This window comes from Oncorhynchus mykiss, chromosome 24, assembly GCF_013265735.2.
Source record: "Oncorhynchus mykiss isolate Arlee chromosome 24, USDA_OmykA_1.1, whole genome shotgun sequence".
NCBI lineage: Eukaryota > Metazoa > Chordata > Actinopteri > Salmoniformes > Salmonidae > Oncorhynchus > Oncorhynchus mykiss.
In genome coordinates this window covers 33699902-33727763 of record NC_048588.1, presented here as the reverse complement: position 1 = coordinate 33727763, position 27862 = coordinate 33699902, and the positions used below count along the sequence as shown (strand labels likewise).

The following is a 27862-nucleotide window of genomic DNA, read 5'->3' as shown; positions in this document are numbered from 1 at the left end:
GAAGATAGAAAATGAAGAGAAGAGGGAAGAGAGGGGAAGGGTTCTTGAGGGTTGTTCTAGGCCCTGAACAGACTTACTGAATCTCTACAACCAGCATCAGTTGGTAGGCAGTTGATCACATTTAAGACCCACCTTTTACTAGGGCCAGGAGTTTTACCAGGTCCCGTAAAATTGTGTGGTGTGTTTGTTCTGTGTGCCGTACCTGTCGGTTGGTGTCTCCGGGGCGGAGCCTGTAGGTGTTGTGGAGGTGGAGGCGGAACGAGGAGGAAGGGGCGGCTTCTCATCTTCCCCATCTGACCAATCACACAGAGAGAGTTAACACTTGACCAATCAGAGAAAGAGACAGAAAGAGATGGAGCGAGAGACAGACAAAGAGATACTAGTCTTTCAGAGCGTTCAGTCAGCCCACTGACATCCCTATCAGACCACAGCAAAATCAATCTACCTGAAAAGAGCAATACTCAATCATGAGGCATCAAAGCCAAAGGAACTGAGTAATATTAAGAAATGCTATAGATGGAAGGAATGTAGTTTGGAAAACCTACCAAAAAAACAATGAGGTAACAACAAATGCAATCCCTTCTAGAAAACTTCCTGGACAAAATGTTTCACTGTAATAGTGAAGGTGTAGACTTGGCTGTAGAAAACCTAAACAGTATATTTGACCTCTCAGCTTGCCTATCAAATCTAATCATTTAAAACAGAAAACCAAAGAAAATGAACAACAATGACAAATGGGTTGATGAAGAATGCAAAAAACCTAAGAAAGAAATTGAGAAACCTGTCCAACCAAAAACATAGAGACCCAGAAAACCCGAGCCTGCACCTTCACTATGGTGAATCACTAAAACAATACAGAAATACACTACGGAAAAAGGAACAGCGCGTCAGAAATCAGCTCAATGTAACTGAAGAATACATAGAATCTAACCACTTCTGGGAAAATTGAAAAGCACTCAAAGAGTTATCTATCCAAAACAGAGATGTGTGGATAAACCACTTCTCCAATCTTTTTGGCTCTATAACAAAGGACAAACTGCAAAAACTTATACATGATCAATTACAAATCTTAAAATCAACTATTAAAGACTACCAGAACCCACTGGATTCTCCAATTACATTTAATGAACTACAGGACAAAATACAAACCCTCAAACCCAAAATGTTGATGGTATCCTAAATGAAATGCTAAAATATACAGACAACACATTCCAATTGGCTTTACTTAAACTCTTTAACATCATCCTTAGCTCTGGCATCTTCCCCAATATTTGGAACCAAGGACTGATCACCCCAATCCACAAAAGTGGAGACAAATTTGACCCCAATAAGTACCGGGGGAAATGTGAAAACAGCAACCTTGGGGAAATCCCCTGCATTATCATTAACAGTAGACTCGTACATTTCCTCAGTGAAAACAACGTACTGAGCAAATGTCAAATTGGCTTTCTACCAAATTACCGTACGACAGACCACGTATTTACCCTGCACACCGTAATTGACAAATAAATCAAAAGCAAAGTCTTTTCACGCTTTGTTGATTTCCATAAAGCTTTTGACTAAATTTGGCATGAGGGTCTGCTATAGTGGTCACCCCCAAAGCCAACACCTCCTTTGGCCGCTTTTCCTTCCAGTTCTCTGCTGCCAATGACTGGAACGAATTGCAAAAATCACTGAAGTTGGAGACTTATCTCCTTCACTAACTTTAAGTGTCAGCTGTCAGAGCAGCTTATCGATCGCTGCAGCTGTACACAGCCCATCTGTAAATAGCGCATCTGTAAATAGCCCATCTGTAAATAGCCCATCTGTAAATAGCCCATCTGTAAATAGCCCATCTGTAAATAGTCCATCTGTAAATAGCCCATCTGTAAATAGCCCATCTGTAAATAGCCCATCTGTAAATAGCCCATCTGTAAATAGTCCATCTGTAAATAGCCCATCTGTAAATAGCCCATCCAACCAACTACCTCATCCTCATATTAGTTTTTTGTCTTTCTGCTCTTTTGCACATCAGCATTTCTACCTGCACATCCTCATCTGCACATCTATCACTCCAGTGTAAATGTCTAAATTGATTTGCCACTATTGGCCTATTTATTGCCTTACCTCCCTAATCTTACTACATTTGCACACACTGTACATATATTTTTCTATTGTGTTATTGACTGTACGTTTATTTATCCCATGTGTAACTCCGTGTTGTTGTTTTTGTCGCACTGCTTTGCTTTATCCTGGATAGGTCGCAGTTGAACATGAGAACTTGTTCTCAACTGGCCTTCCTGGTTAAATATAAATATGTTTAAATAAATAAATACAAATTGATGGAAAGTGGTGTTGGCGGAAAAACATACAACATGTACACAAACAACAAGTGTTAAAATTGGCAAAAACGTTCTTTCCACGGGGCCGGGGGATGAGACAGGGATGCAGCTTAAGCCCCACTCACTTCAACACATATATATGAATTGGTGAGGGCACTAGAACAGTCGGCAGAACCCGGCCTCACCCTGCTAGAATCTGAAGTCAAATGTCTACTGTTTTCTGATGATCTGGTGCTTCTGTCCCCAACCAAGGAGGGCCTACAGCAGCACCTAGACCTTCTGCACAGACCTGGGGCCTGACAGTAAATCCCAGTAAGAGAAAAATAATGGTGTTACAAAAAAGGTCCAGTTACCAGGACCATAAATACAAATTCTATCTAGACACCATTGCCCTTGAGCAAAAAAAATATATACATACCTCGGCCTAAACATCAGCACCACGGGTAACTTCCACAAAGCTGTAAACAAGCTGAGAAACGAGGCAAGAAGGGCCTTCTACGCTATCAAAAGGAACATCAAATTCAACATCCAAATTAGGATCTGGCTAAAAATACTGAGTTATAGAACCCATTGCCCGTTATGGTTGTGAGGTCTGGGGTCCGCTCACCGGCCAAGAATTCACAAAATGGGGCAAAAACACCAAATAACGCAGAGCAAAATCGGGCCGATGCCCGCTAATTATAAAATCCAGAAAATGAATTCTACAACCACCTGAAAGGAAGTGATTCCCAAACCTTCAATAACAAAGCCATCACCTACAGAAGAGCCCCCTAAGCAAGCTGGTCCTGGGGCTCTGTTCACAAACACAGACAGACCCCCAGGACAGCAACACAATAAGACAAAAACCAAATCGTGAGAGACAACGGAAAGAATTAACAAAAAAACAGCAAACTAAACCGTCCCTTTTTCAGGACCCTGTCTTTCAAAGATAATTCGTGAAAATACAAATAACTTCACAGATTTTCATTGTAAAGGGTTTAAACACTGTTTCCCATGCTTGTTCAATGAACCATAAACAATTAATGAACATGCACCTGTGGAACGGTCGTTAAAACACTAACAGCTTACAGACAGTAGGCAATTAAGGTCACAGTTATGAAAACCTAGGACACTAGAGGCCTTTCTACTGACTCTGAAAAAAACAAAAAGAAAGATGCCCAGGGTCCCTGTTCATCTGTGTGAACATGCCTTAGGCATGCTGCCAGGAGGCATGAGGCCAGCAGATGTGGCCAGGGTCCCTGCTCATCTGCGTGAACGTGCCTTAGGCATGCTGCCAGGAGGCATGAGGCCAGCAGATGTGGCCAGGGCAATAAATTGCAATGTCCGTACTGTGAGAAGCCTCACCAGCAGCGATGATCGGATTCGCGTTTATCGTCAAAGGAATGAGCGTTACACCAAGGCCTGTACTCTGAAGCAGGATCGATTTGGATGTGGAGGGTCTGTCATGGTCTTGGGCGGTGTGTCACAGCATCATCGAGCTTGTTGTCATTGCAGGCAATCTCAACGCTGTGCGTTACAGGGAAGACATCCTCCTCCCTCATGTGGTACCCTTCCTGCAAGCGCATCCTGACATGACCCTCCAGCATGACAATGCCACCAGCCATACTGCTCGTTCTGTGTGTGATTTCCTGCAAGACAGGAATGTCAGTGTTCTGCCATGGCCAGTGAAGAGCCCGGATCTCAATCCCATTGAGCACGTCTGGGACCTGTTTGATCGGAGGGTGAGGGCTAGGGCCATTTCCCCCAGAAATGTCCTGGAACTTGCAGGTGCCTCGGTGGAAGAGTGGGGTAACATCTCACAGCAAGAACTGGCAAATCTGGTGCAGTCCATGAGGAGGAGATGCACTGTAGTACTTAATGCAGCTGGTGGCCACACCAGAAACTGACTGTTATTTTTGATTTTGACCCCCCCTTTGTTCAGGAACACATTTTTCCATTTTTGTTCGTCATGTCTGTGGAACTTGTTCAGTTTGTCTCAGATGTTGAATCTTGTTATGTTCATACAAATATTTACACATGTTAAGTTTGCTGAAAATAAACAGTTGACAGTGAGATTACTTCTTTTTCTGCTGAGTTTAGAATGCTATTTGGCTCTAAACAGAGAGTACACAGTGGCAGAATACCTGACCACTGTGACTGACCCAAAATTATGGAAAGCTTTGACTATGTACAGACACAGTGAGCATAGCCTTGCTATTGAGAGAGGCCACCGTAGGCAGACCTGGCTCTCAAGAGAAGACAGGCTAACTCCCATATCTGTCATTTCAATGTCGCTAAACTCCAATATCTGTCATCTCAATGTCGCTAAACTCCCATATCGGTCATCTCAATGTTGCTAAACTCTTTTGGGTGTACCTGAATAGTCCCTGTCCTCTGGGATGCTCTCCTCTCTGTCTACGGGGTACAGTAGAGTGCTGACCAGTCCCTGGCTGGGCTGGAGGTACAACAGGACCAGCTCTGGGAGGCTCTTAAACCGCTTCGGCTGCACCCCCTGAGACGTCTGAGAGAGGGAGAGAGGAGCAGGAGAGAGAGTAGGCACTTCAAAGAAATACACTGGTGCAGAGACACGTCACACTCTGGACAGCACGTTCAGAATAAAGCTGGGTAGGTAGTAGATTGGTAGGTAGGTTGAAGATTGGTTGGTTGGTAGTAGATTGGTAGGTAGGTAGGTAGGTAGGTAGGTAGGTAGGTAGGTAGGTAGGTAGGTAGGTAGGTAGGTAGAAGATTGGTTGGTTGATTGTAGATTGATAGGTAGGTATGTAGGTAGGTAGGTACTAGATTGGTAGGTCGGTAGTAGATTGGTAGCAGATTGGTAGCTAGGTAGTAGTTTGTTTGTTAGGTAGGTATTTGATGGCTTGATAGTTAGGCAGCTAAGTAGTAGGTAGGTAGAAGATTGGTAGGTCGGTAGTAGATTGGTAGCAGATTGGTAGCTAGGTAGTAGTTTGTTTGTTAGGTAGGTATTTGATGGCTTGATAGTTAGGCAGCTAAGTAGTAGGTAGGTAGGTAGGTAGAAGATTGGTTGGTTGGTAGTAGATTGGTAGGTTGGTAGTAGATTGGTAGGTAGGTAGTAGATTGATAGGTAGGTATGTAGGAGATTGGTATGTTGGTAGGTAGGTAGGTACTAGATTGGTAGGTAGGTACTAGAATAAAGCTGGGTAGGTAGCATATTGGTTGGTAGGTAGATAGGTAGGTCACAGTTTGGTAGAAGAGTAGGTAGTAGATTGGTAGGTAGGTAGGTAGACAGTAGTTTGGTGGGTAGGTAGTAGATTGGTTGGTAAGTAGATAGGTAAGTTTGGCAGGTAGGTACAGTGAGGGAAAAAAGTATTTGATCCCCTGCTGATTTTGTACGTTTGCCCACTGACAAATAAATTATTATTTGAACAGTGAGAGACAGAATAACACCAAACAAATCCAGAAAAACGCATGTCAAAAATGTTATAAATTGATTTCCATTTTAAATTTGGCCCCGTCCATCGTCCCTTTGATGGGGTGAAGTTGTCCTGTCCCCTTAGCAGAAAAACACCCCCAAAGCATAATGTTTCCACCTCCCTGTTTGACGGTGGGGATGGTGTTCTTGGGGTCATAGGCAGCATTCCTCCTTCTCCAAACACGGCGAGTTGAGTTGATGCCAAAGAGCTCCATTTTGGTCTCATCTGACCACAACACTTTCACCCAGTTGTCCTCTGAATCATTCAGATGTTCATTGGCAAACTTCAGAAGGGCATGTATATGTGCTTTCTTGAGCAGGGGGACCTTGCGGGCGCTGCAGGATTTCAGTCCTTCACGGCGTAGTGTGTTACCAATTGTTTTCTTGGTGACTATGGTCCCAGCTGCCTTGAGATCATTGACAAGATCCTCCCGTGTAGTTCTAGGCTGATTCCTCACTGTTCTCATGATCATTGCAACTCCATGAGGTGAGATCTTGCATGGAGCCCAAGGCCGAGGGAGATTGACAGTTGTTTTGTGTTTCTTCCATTTGCGAATAATCGCACCAACTGTTGACACCTTCTCACCAAGCGGCTTGGCGATGGGCTTGTAGCCCATTCCAGCCTTGTGTAGGTCTACAATCTTGTCCCTGACATCCTTGGAGAGCTCTTTGGTCGTGGCCATGGTGTTGAGTTTGGAATCTGATTGATTGATTGCTTCTGTGGATAGGTGTCTTTTATACAGGTAACAATCTGAGATTAGGAGCACCCCCTTTAAGAGTGTGCTCCTAATCTCAGCTCGTTACCTGTATAAAAGACACCTGGGAGTAGATTGGTAGGTAGATAGTAGATTGGTAGGTAGATAGTAGATTGGTAGGTAGATAGTAGATGGTAGATTGGTAGGTAGATAGTAGATTGGTAGGTAGGTAGATAGTAGATTGGTAGGTAGGTAGGTGGTAGATTGGTAGGTAGGTAGGTAGTAGATTGGTAGGTAGGTAGATAGTAGATTGGTAGGTAGGTAGATAGTAGATTGGTAGGTAGGTAGATAGTAGATTGGTAGGTAGGTAGTAGATTGGTAGGTAGGTAGATAGTAGATTGGTAGGTAGGTAGTAGATTGGTTGGTAGGTAGGTAGATAGTAGATTGGTAGTAGATTGGTAGGTAGGTAGATAGTAGATTGGTAGTAGATTGGTAGGTAGGTAGGTAGTAGATTGGTAGGTAGGTAGGTAGTAGATTGGTAGGTAGGTAGATAGTAGATTGGTAGTAGATTGGTAGGTAGTAGATTGGTAGGTAGGTAGGTAGTAGATTGGTAGGTAGGTAGATAGTAGATTGGTAGGTAGGTAGATAGTAGATTGGTAGGTAGGTAGTAGATTGGTAGGCAGATGGTAGATTGGTAGGCAGATAGTAGATTGGTAGGCAGATAGTAGATTGGTCTTGGTAGCTCAGTGTTCATTGATATGTGTTGGAGGGTTTACAGTGGGAGGCTGTAAAACCTTAAGGCTCTCAACTGTCAATGGGTGGGGAGCCCGACAGCCACATTCACTCTGTTTCAGTGATGTTTCATTGAACTGAAGTCTTGGTAAACCAAATGATTTGGTGAAGCGAAACAAAAGTGAAACAGAGAAATCAGTGTGGATTCCAGGCAAGAGACCAGGAGTGTGTGTGTGTGTGTGGGGGGGGGGGGGTTATTATGATATGTGAGTGTGTGTTGTGGGGGGGATTGGAGACTCTTCCAGCTGCTAGACACAGAGCACAAAGAGACTGCTGTGTGTTTGTGTGCATGCGTGTGTGTGCATGTGTGTGTCAGCTCAGAGCCAACACCAGCACCAGAGCCTGCCAGTTCCTACTGATCCAGACACACAGCATACAGTGGGGCAAAAAAGTATTTAGTCAGCCACCAATTGTGCAAGTTCTCCCACTTAAAAAGATGAGAGAGGCCTGTAATTTTCATCATAGGTACACTTCAACTATGACAGACAAAATGAGAAGAAAAAAAATCCAGAAAATCACATTGTAGGATTTTTTATGAATTTATTTGGCAATTATGGTGGAAAATAAGTATTTGGTCACCTACAAACAAGCAAGATTTCTGGCTCTCACAGACCTGTAACTTCTTCTTTAAGAGGCTCCCCTGTCCTCCACTCGTTACCTGTATTAATGGCACCTGTTTGAACTTGTTATCAGTATAAAAGACACCTGTCCACAACCTCAAACAGTCACACTCCAAACTCCACTATGGCCAAGACCAAAGAGCTGTCAAAGGACACCAGAAACAAAATTGTAGACCTGCACCAGGCTGGGAAGACTGAATCTACAATAGGTAAGCAGCTTGGTTTGAAGAAATCAACTGTGGGAGCAATTATTAGGAAATGGAAGACATACAAGACCACTGATAATCTCCCTCGATCTGGGGCTCCACGCAAGATCTCACCCTGTGGGGTCAAAATGATCACAAGAATGGTGAGCAAAAATCCCAGAACCACACGGGGGGACCTAGTGAATGACCTGCAGAGAGCTGGGACCAAAGTAACAAAGCCTACCATCAGTAACACACTACGCCGCCAGGGACTCAAATCCTGCAGTGCCAGACGTGTCCCTGCTTAAGCCAGTACATGTCCAGGCCCGTCTGAAGTTTGCTAGAGAGCATTTGGATGATCCAGAAGAAGATTGGGAGAATGTCATATGGTCAGATGAAACCAAAATATAACTTTTTGGTAAAAACTCAACTCGTCGTGTTTGGAAGACAAAGAATGCTGAGTTGCATCCAAAGAACACCATACCTACTGTGAAGCATGGGGGTGGAAACATCAAGCTTTGGGGCTGTTTTTCTGCAAAGGGACCAGGACGACTGATCCATGTAAAGGAAAGAATGAATGGGGCCATGTATCATGAGATTTTGAGTGAAAACCTCCTTCCATCAGCAAGGGCATTGAAGCTGTAACGTGGCTGGGTCTTTCATCATGAAAATGATACAAACACACCGCCCGGGCAACGAAGGAATGGCTTCGTAAGAAGCATTTCAAGGTCCTGCAGTGGCCCCTCCAGATCTCAACCCCATAGAACATCTTTGGAGGGAGTTGAAAGTCCGTGTTGCCCAGCAACAGCCCCAAAACATCACTGCTCTAGAGGAGATCTGCATGGAGGAATGGGCCAAAATACCAGCAACAGTGTGTGAAAACCTTGTGAAGACTTACAGAAAACGTTTGACCTCTGTCATTGCCAACAAAGGGTATATAACAAAGTATTGAGATAAACTTGTGTTATTGACCAAATATTTATTTTCCACCATAATTTGCAAATATATTCATTAAAAATCCTACAATGTGATTTTCTGGATTTTTTTCTCTAATTTTGTCTGTCACAGTTGAAGTGTACCTATGATGAAAATTACAGGCCTCTCTCATCTTTTTAAGTGGGAGATATTGCACAATTGGTGGCTGACTAAATACTTTTTTGCCCCACTGTATACACGCTAGATATACATAGAAAAAAATACCAACTCACACCCATTGGTGTGTATGGAGGTGGTGTATAATGGTACCTGGACTGCCAAGAATCCCTCTTCATCTGGGAGAACCCTATAGGTGTGGACATGCTTCTGAAACCTAGAGAGGAAGGAGAAAGGAGAGAGAGAGAGGAAGGAGAGAGAGAGAGCGGGAGAGGAAGGAGAGAGAGATGGAGAGAGCAAGGAGAGAGCAAGCAGAGAGAGAGCGAGAAGAAGGAGAGAGCGAGCGAGGAAGGAGAGAGCAAAGGATGTAAAGAGGGATGAGAGGAGAAGAGAGAGGAGGGAGGAGTTGGAGAGGGAAGGGAGAGGAAAAGGGAGACATTAGTACTTTCACCACAGGAATTACAGATTCCCTGCAAAGTGTGTGATGGGGATCTGGAGGGAGTTTCAACCTGCTGCTGTCTGTCAAACTCAGCCAACATGGCATTACTGCTGATAGAACTTACTCACCCCTACACACAATGGCAAGAAAAGGAAGAACACATATTTACCAAAGTTTCCTGTAGTGTAAGTGTGTCATTGTGCTGCAATGTTGTCTATGCAAAACATGCCAGTTTGACCTATATATTTTCTGCCTGCCAGCCTTGCCCTGCCTGGCCTGCCTGCCAGCCAGCCAGCCATACGAGGTATTTCAGGTAGATATGTACATATTGGTAGGGATAAAATGACAGGATAGATAATAAACAGTAACAGCAGCATATGTGATGAATCGAAAGAGTTAGTGCAGAAAGTTAAATAGTTAACCAAACAGGGCCTTCCTCTGACACCGCCTGGTATAGAGGTCCTGGTAGGCCACACAGCTCACAGAACGGGACTGCGGAGTGCTACAAATCGTCTGTCCTCGGTTGCAACACTCACTACCAAGTTCCAAACTGTCTCTGGAAGCAACGTCAGCACAATAACTGTTCAACAGGAGCTTCATGAAATGGGTTTCCATGGCCGAGCAGCCGTACACAAGCCTCAGATCACCATGAGAAATGCCATGCATTGGCTGGAGTGGTGTAAAGCTCACCGCCATTGGACTGGAGCAGTGGAAACGAGATCTCTAGAGTGATGAATCACATCTCACCATCTGGCAGGTCGACGGACAAATCTGTGTTTGGCGGATGCCAGAAGAACGATACCTGCCCCAATGCATACTGCCAACTGTTAAGTTTGGTGGAGGAATGAATCACGGTCTGGGGCTGTTTATCATGGTTCGGGTTAGGCCTCTTAGTTTCAGTGAAGGGAAATCTTAACACTACAGCATACAATGACATTCTAGATGATTCTGTGCTTCCAACTTTGTGGCAACAGTTTGGGGATGGTCCTTTCCTGCTGCCGCATGACAAGCTGGTCCTGGTAATCCATCTGGCCCCAAGGCCGTGTGAATGTTAACCTGCTTAAAGGCCTTACTCACATCGGTTACGGAGAGAGCAATCCCACAGTCGTCACTCTGTTAATCAATATCTCGATGAGCAGTTAAGGAGGCAGGGAGAAAGAGAGAGAACAATGAAACAAAAATAAACTTAAACAGTGACCATTATTAGATTTTTGTATATTGGTTTTATTTGTTATATTATATTATATCTCTAATACCACAAACCCTTTGTAAAGTATAGGCTACATTTATACACTGAGTATAGAGCACCTGCTCGCTCCATGAAATAGACTGACCAGGTGAATACAGGTGAAAGCTATGACCCCTTATTAATGTTACTTGTTAAATCCTCTTCAATCAGTGTAGTGGAAGGTGAGGAGACAGGTTAGAGAAGGATTTGTAAGCCTTGAGACATGGATTGTGTATCTGGCCAAGGCTTTCGACTCTGTCCATCACCACATCGGCAGACTCGACAGCCTTGGTTTCTCAAATGACTGCCTCGCTTGGTTCACCAACTACTTCTCTGATAGAGTTCAGTGTGTCAAATCGGAGGGCATGTTGTCCGGGGATCTGGCAGTCTCTATGGGGGTGCCTCTCTATGGGGGTGACTCTCTTCTCTGTATACATCAATGATGTCACTCTTGCTGCTGGTGATTCTCTGATCCACCTCTACGCAGACGACACCATTCTGTATATATCTGGCCCTTCTTTTGACACTGTGTTAACTAACCTCCAGACGAGCTTCAATGCCATACAACTCTCCTTCCGTGGCCTCCAACTGCTCTTAAATGCAAGTAAAACTAAATGCATGCTCTTCAACCAATTGCTGCCTGCACCTGCCCGCACGTCCAGCATCACTACTCTCGACGGTTCTGACTTAGAATATGTGGACAACTACAAATACCTATCTAGGTGTCTGGTTAGACTGTAAACTCTCCTGCCAGACTCACATCAAACATCTCCAATCCAAAGTTAAATCAAGAACTTGCTTCCTATGCAACAAAGCCTCCTTCACTCATGCTGCCAAACATACCCTTGTAAAACTGACCATCCTACCAATCCTCGGCTTCGGCGATGTCATTTACAAAATAGCCTCCAATTCCCTACGCAACAAATTGGATGCAGTCTATCACAGTGCCATCCGTTTTGTCACCAAAGCCCCATATACTACCCACCACTGCGACCTGTACGCTCTCGTTGGCTGGCCCTCGCTTCATACTCGTCGCCAAACCCACTGGCTCCAGGTCATCTACAAGACCCTGCTAGGTAAAGTCCCCCCTTATCTCAGCTCGCTGGTCACCATAGCAGCACCCACCTGTAGCACGCGCTCCAGCAGGTATGGTCACCCCCAAAACCAATTCTTCCTTTGGCCACCTCTCCTTCCAGTTCTCTGCTGTCAATGACGGGAACGAACTACAGAAATCTCTGAAACTGGAAACACTTATCTCCCTCACTAGCTTTAAGCACCAGCTGTCAGAGCAGCTCACAGATTACTGCACCTGTACATAGCCCACCTATAATTTAGCCCAAACAGTCGACACTGCTTTGCTTTATCTTGGCCAGGTCGCAATTGTAAATGAGAACTTGTTCCTGGTTAAATAAAGGTGAAATAAAAAATAAAAAAATAATGTGTGCCATTCAGAGGGTCAAAGGGCAAGACAAAAGATTTAAGTGCCTTTGAACAGGGTATGGTAGTAGGTTCCAGGCACACCGGTTTGAGTCAAGAACTGCAACTATGCCGTTTTTTCCCACGCTCAACAGTTGAATCAAGAATGATCCACCACCCAAAGGACATCCAGCCAACTTGACACAATTATGGGAAGCATTGGCGTCAACGTGGGCCAGCATCCCTGTGGAACGCTCTTGACACCTTGTAGAGTCCATGCGACGAATTGAAACGTCGCATGGACTAGCATATCTACTCATCTTATTGTTGCCACTGTTTTCCACCCATATTTTGGGGTGTGTCTATCACTTCGGCAACACTGACCTTGTACATAACGGCAATTAAGCTTGCTAAACATATAAATATATGAGAGCGACAGAGACAAAGAGGGACAGAGAGATAGAGAGCGAGAGAGAGAGAAATATCCAAACCCTCTTACATGCGTGCGCGAGCATCGCAAAATACATTTTGAAATCCATGTTATTCAATTATTGCACCCACACTGCTCGCACGCCAACGAGCGTCTGCGATGCCAAGGGCTAAAATAGAACTCCTTTCTATTTCTGACACAGATCGTGCTGGAAGTCCTGCCTCTCCCATCTCCTCATTGGTTTATAGAAGCAGGTACCCACGTGCCATCTCCTCATTGGTTATACCCACGTGGGTGATTGAAATACTATGAAAGTTTAGATGCCGATCACCATATAGGTTCAAAGATGAAAAAGTCTGGAAAGTGGAGAGATGACTAGAAACGATTCAGTTGGCCGTTTTATGTGTGGATTAATTGTCGGAGTAGAGGACCTTATGCATATCAGGTAAAATAACAACTCAATGTTTATATCCCAGGACAAATTAGCTAGCAACAGCAAGCTAGCTAAATAGGACAAATTAGCTAGCAAGTACAAGCTAATTAGCTAAATTGCCATACATGTTTAATGCTTTTCGACCTGTCCCCAAATTAATGACATTGGTTCAGAGTTTGTTTTGATATTTGAACCTGCGTGTCGTGATCGCGTTTGGTGTAGGGGGACAAAATAAAATGATGCACGTTGGCGCACGATGGCGCAAGCGCGCAGCCGGTTTGGGTTCCATGTTAGATAACTTTCTGGATTCCACATTCACTCACAGTGAAGAAGGCATCAATCTAGCAGTAAAAAACATCAACTATATATTCAGGCAAACGGCAAAGGAGAACAATTGAAATTGATAAAAAACAAAACAAAAAAGATCACAGATGACAACTGTTTTGATGCCGATTGTAAAATTATAAGGAAAAAAATTGGAAAACTATTCAACCAAAAGCACAGAGACCCAAACAATGGTATATTACGCCTTCATTACTGTGAGACTTTAAAACTCTATAAACGTAACACTCGGAACCAAAACAGCACAGTACAACAGCTGACATTAATTGAGGAGTCCATAAACACAAACAAATTCTGGAGAAATTGGAAAAAAAAACGTTTTAAAAATCGAAATGAGGAATTAGTGATAGAAAATGGTGACATATGGACAACCCATTTTAAAACACTCTACAACACCGTTCAAATTGACACAAACGCAGAGCAACGGCCAATTCATGAGGAGTTGAATGGATTACAAAAAGCTATAAAGGACAATCAAAATCAACTGGACTCCCCAATTACTGACCAGGAGCTCTATAAGAAACTAAACTATTACTGACCAGGAGCTCTATAAGAAACTAAACTATTACTGACCAGGAGCTCTAAGAAACTTCAGGCTCTCAAATAAATTTTAAAAAAGCCTGCGGACCTGATGGCATCCTAAACGAGATGCTCAAAGTCACAAGTGCAAAATATCAATTGGCTATATTAAAACTGTTTAATTTGATCCTGAGTGTAGGTTATTTCCCTGACATCTGGAATCAAGGACAAATTTGACCCTAACAATTCCAGAGGCTTTTGTGTGAACAGTAAGGTTTTCTGAAGTATTATAAATGTAACTTTTTTGGGATAAGGGGCAGTATTCGGAAGTTCGGATGACTGAGGTGCCCAAAGTAAACTGCCTGTTACTCAGGCCCAGAAGCTAGGATATCCATATAATTGGTAGATTTGGATAGAAAACACTCCAGAACTGTTAAAATAATGTTTGTGAGTATAACAGAACTGATATGGCAGGCGAAAACATGAGGAAAATACATCCAGGAAGTGGGATATTTTTGATATGTGTAGTTTTCAATTGCCTGCCTTTACAGTATGTAATGGGTTAGGACACAGATTGCAGTTTCTATGGCTTCCACTGGATGTCAACAGTCTTTAGACATTGTTTCAGGCTTGTTTTCTGAAAAGTTAGGAAGAATGAGACCATTCTGTCAGTGGACTATAGAATGAACCAGAGCTGTGTTGCGCGCCTGACCAATTGCGCGCCGTTCATTGTTTTTCCTTTCTATTGAATACGCTATTGTCCGGTTGAAATATGATTGATTATTTAGACAATTGACAACCTGAGGATTAATTATAAACATCGTTTGACATGTTTCGATGAACTTTACCGGTACTATTAGGATGCATTCATCTGCCTGTTGTGACCGCCTTTGAGCCAGTGGATTACTGAACAAAATGCATCAACAAAACAGAGTTTTTGGGATATAAAGAGGAACTTTATCGAACAAAATGAACATTTATTGTGTAACAGGGACTCGTGAGTGCAACCAGATGAAGATCATCAAAGGTAAGTGATTCATTTTATCCCTATTTCTGACTTTTGTGACTCCTCTACTTGGCTGGAAAATGTTTGTATGCTTTTGTAAGGGAGGCGTTGTCCACAGATAATCGCATGGTATGCTTTCGCCGTAAATCCTAAAAAGGTTTTAATAAGCACAATGTCTTGAGTAAACGCCAAATTGGATTTATACCAAAACATCACACGACTCAGCATATTTACACCCGACACACCCTGATAGATAAACATGTCCACCAAAATAATACCAAAATATATGCTTGCTTTATCGACTTCCAAAAAGCATTTGATTCTATATGGCATACAGGACTGTTCTACAAAGTTATTGGAAGTGGTGTAGGGGGTAAAACATATGACATAATTAAATCAATGGATACTGGCAATACGTGCAGCATTAAAATTGGTAAGAAAATAACTGAATTTTTTAACCAGGGGAGGGGCCTTCATCAGGGTTGTAATCTGAGCTCTGTACTCTTCAATATTTACATTAACGACTTGGCCACTATTCTAGAAAAATCCACAGACCCTGGTGTTAGTCTCCACAATTCAGAAGTTAAATGCCTACTCTTCGCAGATGACCTATGCCTGCTGTCACCCACAGCACATGGCCTACAGCAGAGCCTGGACCTGCTAGAGCAGTTTGTGTGTGTGCAGTTTTCTATATATTTTGTACCAATTGAGAACTTTGGTCTAATTCCCTGAGATCTGGATCTTCTTTGGAAAATCATTATTTTAGTCTTTTTGGGGTTTACTGCCAAATTACTTAGGTTTAAAAATAAGCTCAACTGGACACCTTAATGAGGCAGTGAATAAACAGAGAGAGAAAGCACACAGGGCATTCTACGCCATTAAAAAGCCAATTCAAATTGAAATACCTAATTTAATGTGTATTTGAACCAATTGCACTTTATGGCAGCGAGGTGTGGGGTACACTTGAAAAACAAGATTTCATCAAATGGGACAAACACCCCATTGAAACCCTGCATGCAGAGTTCAAGATTCTCCTACATGTCCAGAGGAAAACTACAAACAATGCATGCAGGGCAGAATTAGGCCAATATCCACTAATAATAAAAACTCAAAAAAGAGCAATTAAGTTTTGGAAACATCTAAAATACAGTGACCCCCTCTCATATCATTACCAAGCCCTGCAATGCCAAGAGCTGAGCAAAGAAAAGAGTCCCCTCATCCAGCTGGTCCTGGGGCTGAGTTCACAAACCTGTTCTACTAACACACTGAAGCCTCAGGACCAGAACATCCAATCAGAATAAACCAAATTACAACACAGTCAAAACAAAACTGCATTGCTTATTGGGAAACACAAGCACAAAGCAAAATGCAGTGCTATCTGGCCCTAACGTACACAGTGGCTAACTATTTGACAATGTTTACTGATCAAAACCTAAGAAAAACCTTGACAAAGTACAGGCTCAGTGAGCACAGCCTTGCCATTGAGAAGGGTAGACACAGGAAAACCTGGCTCCCTGTAGAGGAAAGGCTGTGCAACCACTGCACCACAGCAGAACCTGAGACAGAGCTGCATTTCCTGACAAAATGTAAAAAAATATAAAACAATTAGAGAGTGTCATTTCCCCAAATTTGAAACCCTTATTCAAGGTTTCTAAGAACTCTCTGATGAGAGTAGGCTACCCGTCCTGTTGGGGGAGGACGCAGAGAGCTGTGGGTTGGCAGTGCACTACATTGCTGACTGCCATAAGATGAGGGACAGTGTCTGACAGACCAATCAACCTGCACATGTCCTCTACTGTATTCTTATTGTTATTGTTCAATGTATGGTTATTGTTGTTACTGTTGTCTCGTTGACAATTTTGATTCTTATTATTTTTATATTGTAAATATCCAAAGTAAACTTTTGCAATATGTACAGTCGTGGCCAAAAGTTGAGAATGACACAAATATTAATTTTCACAGTCTGCTGCCTCAGTTTGTATGATGGCAATTTGCATATACTCCAGAATGTCATTAAGACACAGGTGTGAGTGTTGACGAGGACAAGGCTGAAGATCACTCTGTCATGCTGATTGAGTTCGAATAACAGACTGGAAGCTTCAAAAGGAGGGTGGTGCTTGGAATCGCTGTTCTTCCTCTGTCAACCATGGTTACCTGCAAGGAAACACGTGCCGTCATCATTGCTTTGCACAAAAAGGGCTTCACAGGCAAGGATATTGCTGCCAGTAAGATTGCACCTAAATCAACCATTTATCAGATCATCAAGAACTTGAAGGAGAGCGGTTCAATTGTTGTGAAGAAGGTTTCAGGGCGCCCAAGAAAGTCCAGCAAGCGCCAGGACCGTCTCCTAAAGTTGATTCAGCAGCGGGATCGGGGCACCACCAGTACAGAGCTTTCTCAGGAATGGCAGCAGGCAGGTGTGAGTGCATCTGCACTACACAAATGCGTGTACAACGTAAAACGCCAAATAATGCATGCAGAGCAGAATTAGGCCGATACCCACTAATTATCAAAATCCAGAAAAGAGCCATTGAATTGTACAACCACCTTAAAGGAAGTGATTCCCAAACCTTCCATAACAAAGCCATAACCTACAGAGAGATGAACCTGGAGAAGAGTCCCCTAAGCAAGCTGGTCCTGGGGCTCTGTTCACAAACACAAACACACCCCACAGAGCCCCAGGACAGCAACACAATTAGACCCAACCAAATCATGAGAAAACAAAAATATAATTATTTCCAATATGTCAAGTAATTAACAAAAAAAAAACAGAGCAAACTAGAATGCTATTTGTCCCTAAACAGAGAGTACACAGTGGCAGAATACCTGACCACTGTGACTGACTCCAAAAACATAAAGGAAAGCTTTCACTATGTACTGTGAGCATAGCCGGTCTTCTCGAGAGCCAGGTCTGCCTATGTGCAGACTGCCCACACAATGAGGTGAAAACTGAGCTGCACTTCCTCACCTCCTGCCAAATGTATGACCATATTAGAGACACATATTTCCCTCAGACTACACAGACCCACAAAGAATTTGAAAACAAAATCAATTTTTGATCAACTCCCATATCTATTGGGTACAATACCACAGTGTCAAATCACAGCAGCAAGATTTGTGACCTGTTGCCACAAGAAAAGAGCAACCAATGAAGAATAAACATAGTAAAAATAAACTATATTTACTGTCTATTTATTTCCCCTTCCATACTTCAACTATTTGCACCTTCCCCTTACATAGCCAATAATATAACATTAGAAATGTCTATATTACTTAAAAACATTTGTGAGTGCAATGTTTACCGTTAATTTATGATTGTTTACTGAACTTTTGTTTATGGCCAATTTCACTTGCTTTGGCAATGTAAACATTTGTTCCCCAAGTCAATAAAGACCTTTGAATTGAATTGAGAGCGAGAGGAGAAATGGAGAGAAAGAGAGAGATATGGTAGAGTGGGAGGTAGCGGGCTGAGAGCTAAGAGGTCAACAGTAAGCTTCGGACCCCCTATGTGTGAGTTTATGATAAACCAGTGCTGTGTTTAGTGCATTATGCCTCCATCCCTCTGTTTCCCTCCAGTCCTCTCTGGGTTTCCCTCCGGTCCTCTCACGGTTTCCCTCCGGTCCTCTCACGGTTCCCTCCGGTCCTCTCACGGTTCCCTCCGGTCCTCTCTGGGTTTCCCTCCGGTCCTCTCTGGGTTTCCCTCCGGTCCTCTCTGGGTTTCCCTCCGGTCCTCTCTGGGTTTCCCTCCGGTCCTCTCTGGGTTTCCCTCCGGTCCTCTCTGGGTTTCCCTCCAGTCCTCTCTGGGTTTCCCTCCAGTCCTCTCTGGGTTTCCCTCCAGTCCTCTCACGGTTTCCCTCCAGTCCTCTCACGGTTTCCCTCCAGTCCTCTCACAGTTTCCCTCCAGTCCTCTCACAGTTTCCCTCCAGTCCTCTCACTGTATTTTTCTTGTCTATATTGAATACATCATTTAAACATTCCCAGTGTAGGTTGGTAAGACTATGTGAACCCTAGGCTAATGACTTCTCCAAAAGCTAATTGGAGTCAGGAGTCAGCTAACCTGGAGTACAATCAATGAGACGAGATTGGAGATGTTGGTTCGAGCTGCCTTGTCCTATTAAAAACACTCACAAAATGTGAGTTTGCTATTCACAAGAAGCATTGCCTGATGTGAACCATGCCTCGAACAAAAGAGATCTCAGAATACATAAGATGAAGAATTGTTGACTTGCATAAAGCTGGAAAGGGTTACAAAGGTATTTCTAAAAGTCAGTCCACGGTAAGATAAATAGTATATAAATGGAGGAAGTTCAGCACTGTTGCTACTCTTCCTAGGAGCGGCCGTCCTGCCAAAATGACTGCAAGAGCACAGCGCAGAATGATCAATGAGGTTAAGAAGAATCCTAGAGTGTCAGCTAAAGACTTACAGAAATCTCTGGAACATGCTAACATCTCTGTTGACGAGTCTTCGATACATAAAGCACTAATCAAGAATGGTGTTCATGGGAGGACACCACGGAAGAAGCCACTGCTGTCCAAAAAAAACATTGCTGCACATGTGAAGTTTGCAAAAGAGGTCGACCGATTAATCAGAATGGCCTATTAATTAGGGCCGATTTAAAGTTTTCATAACAATCGGAAATTGGTATTTTTGGACACCGATTTGGACAATTTTTTAAAGTTTCTTTTTTTACACCTTTATGGAATCTTTATTTAACCAGTTAAGAACACATTCTTATTTTCAATGACGGCCTTGGAACGGTGGGTTAACTGCCTGTTCAGGGGCAGAACAACAGATTTTTACCTTGTCAGCTCTGGGATTCAATCTTGCAAACTTACAGATAACTAGTCCAACAATCTAACCACCTACCTCTTATTGTACTCCATGAGGAGTCTTCCTTGTTACGCGAATGCAGTAAGCCAAGGTAAGTTGCTAGCTAGCATTAAACTTATCTTATAAAAAAACAATCAATCATAATCACTAGTTAACTACACATGGTTGATGATATTACTAGTTTATCTAGCGTGTCCTGCGTTACATATAATCGATGCGGTGCGTATCGTTGCTCCAATGTGTACTTAACCATAAACATCAATGCGTTTCTTAAAATCAATGCACAGAAGTATATATTTTTAAACCTGCATATTTAGTTAAAATAAAATGATAGTTTCCAGATTCGACCATATTAAGGCCAAGTCAAAGTCCAGACCTGAATCCAATCGAGAATCTGTGGAAAGAACTGAAAACTGCTGTTCACAAATGCTCTCCATCCAACCTCACTGAGCTCGAGCTGTTTTGCAAGGAGGAATGGGAAAATATTTCAGTCTCTCGATGTGCAAAACTGATAGAGACATACCCCAAGCGACTTACAGCTGTAATCGCAGCAAAAGGTGGCGCGACAAAGTATTAACTTAAGGGGGCTGAATAATTTTGCACGCCCAATTTTTCAGTTTTAGATTTGTTAAAAAAGTTTGAAATATCCAATAAATGTCGTTCCACTTTATGATTGTGTCCCACTTGTTGTTGATTCTTCACAAAAAAATACAGTTTTATATCTTTATTTTTGAAGCCTGAAATGTGGCAAAAGGTCGCAAAGTTCAAGGGGGCCGAATACTTTCGCAAGGGACTGTATATAATATGACATTTGTAATGTCTTTATTGTTTTGAAACTTCTGTATGTGTAATGTTTGCTGTTAATTTTTATTGTTTATTTCACTTTATATATTATCTACCTCACTTGCTTTGGCAATGTTAACACATGTTTCCCATGTCAATAAAGCCCTTGAATTGAATTGAGAGAGACAGAGACAGAGAGAGAGAGAGACAGACCGACCGAGAGAGAGAGACAGACCGACCGACCGAGAGAGAGAGACCGAGCGAGAGAGAGAGAGAGCGAGAGAGAGACAGACCGAGAGAGAGAGACAGACCGACCGACCGACCGAGAGAGAGACAGACCGACCGACCGAGAGAGACAGACCGACCGACCAAGAGAGACAGACCGACCGACCGAGAGAGAGAGAGACCGCCCGACCGACCGAGAGAGAGACCACCCGACCGACCGAGAGAGAGACCGCCCGACCGACCGAGAGAGAGACCGCCCGACAGACACAGAGACAGAGACACAGACAGACAGACAGACGAGACCTCCCTGCCCACGTCAGTACCTTCTTCTCTCTCCGAGCGTAAAGCAACAGGCTATCAATAACACGATGTCTACAGGAAACTTTGGCTGCTACCACCTCATCAGTTGTTTTACATCAGAACACATCTGGCGACCATGTTGGTAAAACATAACACAAAGGAAACACAAATAGTGTGATCTGATTCAGACTATTCCACCCACCTACCTACCTACCACACACACGTAAGGGTGAGCCACAAGGCTGGGTCAACTGTTCTATTTTTAGCATTTTCATGAAGATTTTTTTCCCCAGGCTACGTCTGGTGATCACACGGGTATGAGGAAGAGGAAATCACACTCCAAAACAAGCTGAGATGTTTGAAAAAAACACACACAGTCTTTCACGGTGTGTGTGAGTGGTGGAGAGGAGTTAGACATCTCTTCCTGCTCTGATCTCATAGGGTAGTTGGCTACTGTAGAACACTGCTATTGTTCCTGTTGCAACACTCAACTACACCAGGAATACAACTTAAGACACCGCATGCAGAATTCTGCTAAAATATCCTCCGTGTACAACGTAAAACGCCAAATAATGCATGCAGAGCAGAATTAGGCCGATACCCACTAATTATCAAAATCCAGAAAAGAGCCATTGAATTGTACAACCACCTTAACCAGTTAGAGCTCTAGGGGCGCTATTTCATTTTTGGATAAAAAACGTTCCCGTTTTAAGCGCGATATTTTGTCACGAAAAGATGCTCGACTATGCATATTCTTGACAGTTTTGGAAAGATTTTGTCTGTAAGTGCCCCAGAACTCATTCTACAGGCGAAACCAAGATGATGCATCACCCAGGAATTAGCAGAATTTCTGAAGCTCTGTTTTCCATTCTCTCCTTATATGGCTGTGATTGCGCAACGAATGAGCCTACACTTTCTGTCGTTCGCCCAAGGTCTTAGCAGCATTGTGACGTATTTGTAGGCATATCATTGGAAGATTGACCATAAGAGACTACATTTTCCAAGTGTCCGCCTGGTGTCCTGCGTCGAATTCGGTGCGCAATTGCCAGCTGCTTCTACTTTACCATTTGATTCAGGGGAGAAAGCATGTGTCCAAGAACGATGTATCAATGAAGAGATATGTGAAAAACACCTTGATGATTGATTCTAAACAACGTTTGCCATGTTTTCAGTCGATATTATGGAGTTAATTTGGAAAAAAGTTTGCGTTTTGAGGACTGAATTTATGGATTTTTTTTGGTAGCCAAATGTGATGTATAAAACGGAGCTATTTCTAATACACAAGGAATCTTTTTGGAAAAACTGAGCATCTGCTATCTAACTGAGAGTAAGTATCCTCATTGAAAACATCAGAAGTTCTTCAAAGGTAAATGATTTTATTTGAAGGCTTTTATGTTTTTGTTAATGTTGCGTGCTGGATGCTAACGCTAATGCTAACACTAAATGCTAACGCGAAATGCTAACTCTAGCTAGCTACTTTTACACAAATTATTGTTTTCCTATGGTTGAGAAGCATATTTTGAAAATCTGAGATGACAGTGTTGTTTACAAAAGGCTAAGCTTGAGAGATGGCATATTTATTTCATTTCATTTGCGATTTTCATAAATAGTTAACGTTGTGTTATGCTAATGAGCTTGCTGATAGATTTACACAATCCTGGATACAGGGGTTTTTTCATAGCTAAACGTGACGCAGAAAACGGAGCGATTTGTCCTAAACAAATAATCTTTCAGGAAAAACTGAACATTTGCTATCTGAGAGTCTCCTCATTGAAAACATCTGAAGTTCTTCAAAGGTAAATGATTTTTTTGAATGCTTTTCTGTTTTTTTGTGTAAATGTTGCCAGCTGAATGCTAATGCTAAATGCTACGTTAGCCATCAATACTGTTACACAAATGCTTGTTTTGCAATGGTTGAGAAGCATATTTTGAAAATCTGAGATGACAGTGTTGTTAACAAAAGGCTAAGCTTGAGAGCTAGCATATTTATTTCATTTCATTTGCGATTTTCATGAATAGTTAACGTTGCGTTATGGTAATGAGCTTGAGTCTGTATTCACGAACCCGGATCCGGGATGGGGAGATCAGAAAGGTTAAAGGAAGTGATTCCCAAACCTTCCATAACAAAGCCATCACCTACAGAGAAATTAACCCGGAGAAGAGTCCCCTAAGCAAGCTGGTCCTGGGGCTCTGTTCACAAACACAAACACACCCCACAGAGCCCCAGGACAGCAACACAATTAGACCCAACCAAATCATGAGAAAACAAAAATATAATTATTTCCAATATGTCAAGTAATTAACAAAAAAAAAACAGAGCAAACTAGAATGCTATTTGTCCCTAAACAGAGAGTACACAGTGGCAGAATACCTGACCACTGTGACTGACTCCAAAAACATAAAGGAAAGCTTTCACTATGTACTGTGAGCATAGCCTTGCTATTGAGAGAGGCTGCCATAGCCGGTCTTCTCGAGAGCCAGGTCTGCCTATGTGCAGACTGCCCACACAATGAGGTGAAAACTGAGCTGCACTTCCTCACCTCCTGCCAAATGTATGACCATATTAGAGACACATATTTCCCTCAGACTACACAGACCCACAAAGAATTTGAAAACAAAATCAATTTTTGATCAACTCCCATATCTATTGGGTACAATACCACAGTGTCAAATCACAGCAGCAAGATTTGTGACCTGTTGCCACAAGAAAAGAGCAACCAATGAAGAATAAACATAGTAAAAATAAACTATATTTACTGTCTATTTATTTCCCCTTCCATACTTCAACTATTTGCACCTTCCCCTTACATAGCCAATAATATAACATTAGAAATGTCTATATTACTTAAAAACATTTGTGAGTGCAATGTTTACCGTTAATTTATGATTGTTTACTGAACTTTTGTTTATGGCCAATTTCACTTGCTTTGGCAATGTAAACATATGTTCCCCAAGTCAATAAAGACCTTTGAATTGAATTGAGAGCGAGAGGAGAAATGGAGAGAAAGAGAGAGATATGGTAGAGTGGGAGGTAGCGGGCTGAGAGCTAAGAGGTCAACAGTAAGCTTCGGACCCCCTATGTGTGAGTTTATGATAAACCAGTGCTGTGTTTAGTGCATTATGCCTCCATCCCTCTGTTTCCCTCCAGTCCTCTCTGGGTTTCCCTCCGGTCCTCTCTGGGTTTCCCTCCGGTCCTCTCTGGGTTTCCCTCCGGTCCTCTCTGGGTTTCCCTCCGGTCCTCTCTGGGTTTCCCTCCAGTCCTCTCTGGGTTTCCCTCCAGTCCTCTCACGGTTTCCCTCCAGTCCTCTCACGGTTTCCCTCCAGTCCTCTCACGGTTTCCCTCCAGTCCGCTCACGGTTTCCCTCCAGTCCTCTCACAGTTTCCCTCCAGTCCTCTCACGGTTTCCCTCCAGTCCTCTCACAGTTTCCCTCCAGTCCTCTCACAGTTTCCCTCCAGTCCTCTCACAGTTTCCCTCCAGTCCTCTCACAGTTTCCCTCCAGTCCTCTCACAGTTTCCCTCCAGTCCTCTCACTGTATTTTTCTTGTCTATATTGAATACATAATTTAAACATTCACAGTGTAGGTTGGTAAGACTATGTGAACCCCTAGGCTAATGACTTCTCCAAAAGCTAATTGGAGTCAGGAGTCAGCTAACCTGGAGTACAATCAATGAGACGAGATTGGAGATGTTGGTTCGAGCTGCCTTGTCCTATTAAAAACACTCACAAAATGTGAGTTTGCTATTCACAAGAAGCATTGCCTGATGTGAACCATGCCTCGAACAAAAGAGATCTCAGAATACATAAGATGAAGAATTGTTGACTTGCATAAAGCTGGAAAGTGTTACAAAAGTATCTCTAAAGGTCAGTCCACGGTAAGATAAATAGTATATAAATGGAGGAAGTTCAGCACTGTTGCTATTCTTCCTAGGAGCGGCCGTCCTGCCAAAATGACTGCAAGAGCACAGCGCAGAATGATCAATGAGGTTAAGAAGAATCCTAGAGTGTCAGCTAAAGACTTCCAGAAATCTCTGGAACATACTAACATCTCTGTTGACGAGTCTTCGATACATAAAGCACTAATCAAGAATGGTGTTCATGGGAGGACACCACGGAAGAAGCCACTGCTGTCCAAAAAAAACATTGCTGCACATGTGAAGTTTGCAAAAGAGCACCTGAATGTTCCACGGTGCTACTGGCAAGATATTCTGTAGACAGATGAAACTACAGTTGAGTTGTTTGGAAGGAAAACACAACACTATGTGTGGAGAAAAAAAAGGCACAGCAGACCAACATCAAAATCTCATCCCAACTGTAAAGCATGTTGGAGGGAGCATCACGGTTTGGGGCTGCTTTGCTTCCTCAGGGCCTGGACAGCATGCTATCATCAACAGAAAAATGTATTCCAAAGTGTATCAAGACATTTTGCAGGAGAATGTTAGGCTATCTGTCCGCCAATTGAAGCGCAACAGAAGTTAGGTGATGCAACAGGACAACGACCCAAAATAAAGAAGTAAATCAACAACAGAATGGCTTGAACAAAAGACATTACACCTTCTGGAGTGGCCCAGTCAGAGTCCTGACCTCAACCCTATTGAGATGCTGTGGCATGACCTCAATAGAGAAGTTCACACCAGACATCCCAACAATATTGTTGAACTGAAACAGTTTTGTAAAGAGGAATGGTCTAAAACTCCTCCTGACCGTTGTGCAGGTCTGATCCACAAATACAGAAAACGTTTGGTAGAGATTATTGCTGCCAAAGGAGGGTCAACCTGTTATTAAACCTCAAAGGTTCATATACTTTTTTCCACCCTGCACTGTGAATGTTGACACAGTGTGTTCAATAAAGACATGAACAATTATAATTGTTTGTGTGTTACTAGTTTAAGCAGACTGTGTTTGTCTATTGTTGTGACTTTTTATGAGCAATTTCTGCAGAAATCCAGGTAATTCTAAAGGGTTCACATACTTGTTCGTCCCACTGTATCTGTAAACCACCACTTTGTCTCTGCACTCTCATCTTTTTAACACAGCCATTCCTACTTCCACAACACCTACACACTTCCCCACCTTCATCTGTGACAGTTGGTTCCACAGACAGATGACACGGCTGTTCCTCTCCCTCTCTGTAGTATCTGTCAACCACCACTATTTATCAGTGCTCTGAAATATCAGCTAGTCCTATTTTCAGAAAATGCTCCTGTCTGATAGGAAGGGGAAGTGTGTGTGTGTGTCACACGCTAGGGAGAGGCCTGGGAGAGCTGTAAATTTGTGTGAGGTGATGCCATGACAGCCACCAGGGAGAACTCCTGTCTCCTGTGTGTGTGTGTGTGACATGACATGTGACTAACGCTGTACTGTCTGGACCAGAAGAACTGTGTTTGTGTGTGTATTGTGCCTAGGTCATGTCTGTGTTGTTTTACATGACCAAGTGACCTGACCAGGTAACACGTCTCTCTAAGTACCAAGGAGTAGATTGGAAATACTCATTTTATTACACAGTAGTAGCGACAATGGCTGCCCATGCAACCCACTCGCATAGCGGACAGGACAAAGGCCCTGGTTCAATGATATGCAGTCAACCCTTTTCCTCCTTTCCCTGAGCACTGTTTCCTACTTATTACCTCCACAATGATTATATTAGGCTACATAGTAGTGGTTGCGGTTGAAATAGGGCTACTGTTGGCTGTAGAAAAACAAGACTACAAACTTAAATTGAGTTGTTGTGATGAGTTGACAGGCGCTGTTTTAAGAAACTGACTTTTCCAGATAGTCCTAGTTAGTGAAATAACTAGTTAGTCCCTGCCAACCATGGGACAAATGAAAGACAGGCAACTCAGAAGTTTGAACCCTGCTAGTCTATCCTGAGTAAAGCCACACTTTCCCAATGATAACAGTAAATCCGGTTACTCACAGCACACACAAGGCGTACGCCCCGTTAACACTTTCGCTGTCCCGAACCAGGAAACTCCCGTCTCGTCCCGCGCGGGCCAGCAGCTCCTCGGCAGCAGCTCGACTCAGGTCCCGGTGATACCACAACGGAGGCGCTAGCCCCAGCGGCGACACCCCGCTGCCACCGGCCATCGCAACAGCCCCAGAAAACACACGGTTTCCTGAGTTAAACAAGCTGAACGAGGCGATAAATCGACAAAGATTCGAGTGCGAGTAGTGTGAATCAGAGTTGGGAAACGCGAGAAAAGTGAGAAGTTAATACTTCTCGGTAGGTCGTTTCTGACGCTTCCTCAGTTCCTGAAAGTCTGCCATAGAGGCTCCGCGGCGCTTCCCACGGAAATCATGGAGATGGAGTAACCGGAGAGTGGGAGGCATTGCAGCTACTGCGACCTCAACTCTGTCCCTTTCGCTGTTCATTTCAACCAAGACACAAGACTAGGCCTCACAAAACAAATAAACGTAATTTTGTGTTGTGCATCTTAATGTTTATTAATATAGTACTAATTAATAGGAATTCACTTCATGTTTTTAGTGTTGCATTTTCTATGCGAAGTGTGAGTCCACCTAGTGGTCAGAAAATAGCAGCGCTCCAACAGGACTGCTACTAAACACGTTTGTTTTGTTGTAAATGATTCTGTAAACCAAAAGCCTGATCCTTCAACCTATTCCTAAAGCTCAATTTAAATATGAATACGGGTATGCTGTTTTACACCATTCCACTCTCCACTTACACACACACACACACACACACACACACACACACACACAGAGAGTGAGGTGAGTGTGTGTGTGTGACCTCAGAGAGAGGCTGTGTATTAATAGCCA

The 27862-nt window shown here is 43.1% G+C and overlaps 1 protein-coding gene across 1 annotated transcript in view; it reads right to left on the bottom strand.

The window, feature by feature from the left end:
- Positions 1-27434, bottom strand: part of inppl1a (inositol polyphosphate phosphatase-like 1a) — a 77695-nt gene extending 50261 nt beyond the window's left edge. Inside the window, exons 1-4 of the mRNA XM_036961175.1 lie at positions 27000-27434; positions 9286-9349; positions 4677-4821; positions 203-293 (exon numbers count right to left, since the gene is read on the bottom strand). Coding sequence (XP_036817070.1) covers positions 203-293; positions 4677-4821; positions 9286-9349; positions 27000-27169 — 470 coding nt within the window. The 5' untranslated portion in view covers positions 27170-27434. The remainder of the gene's footprint in view (positions 1-202; positions 294-4676; positions 4822-9285; positions 9350-26999) is intronic.
- Positions 27435-27862: the final 428 nt, after the last annotated feature.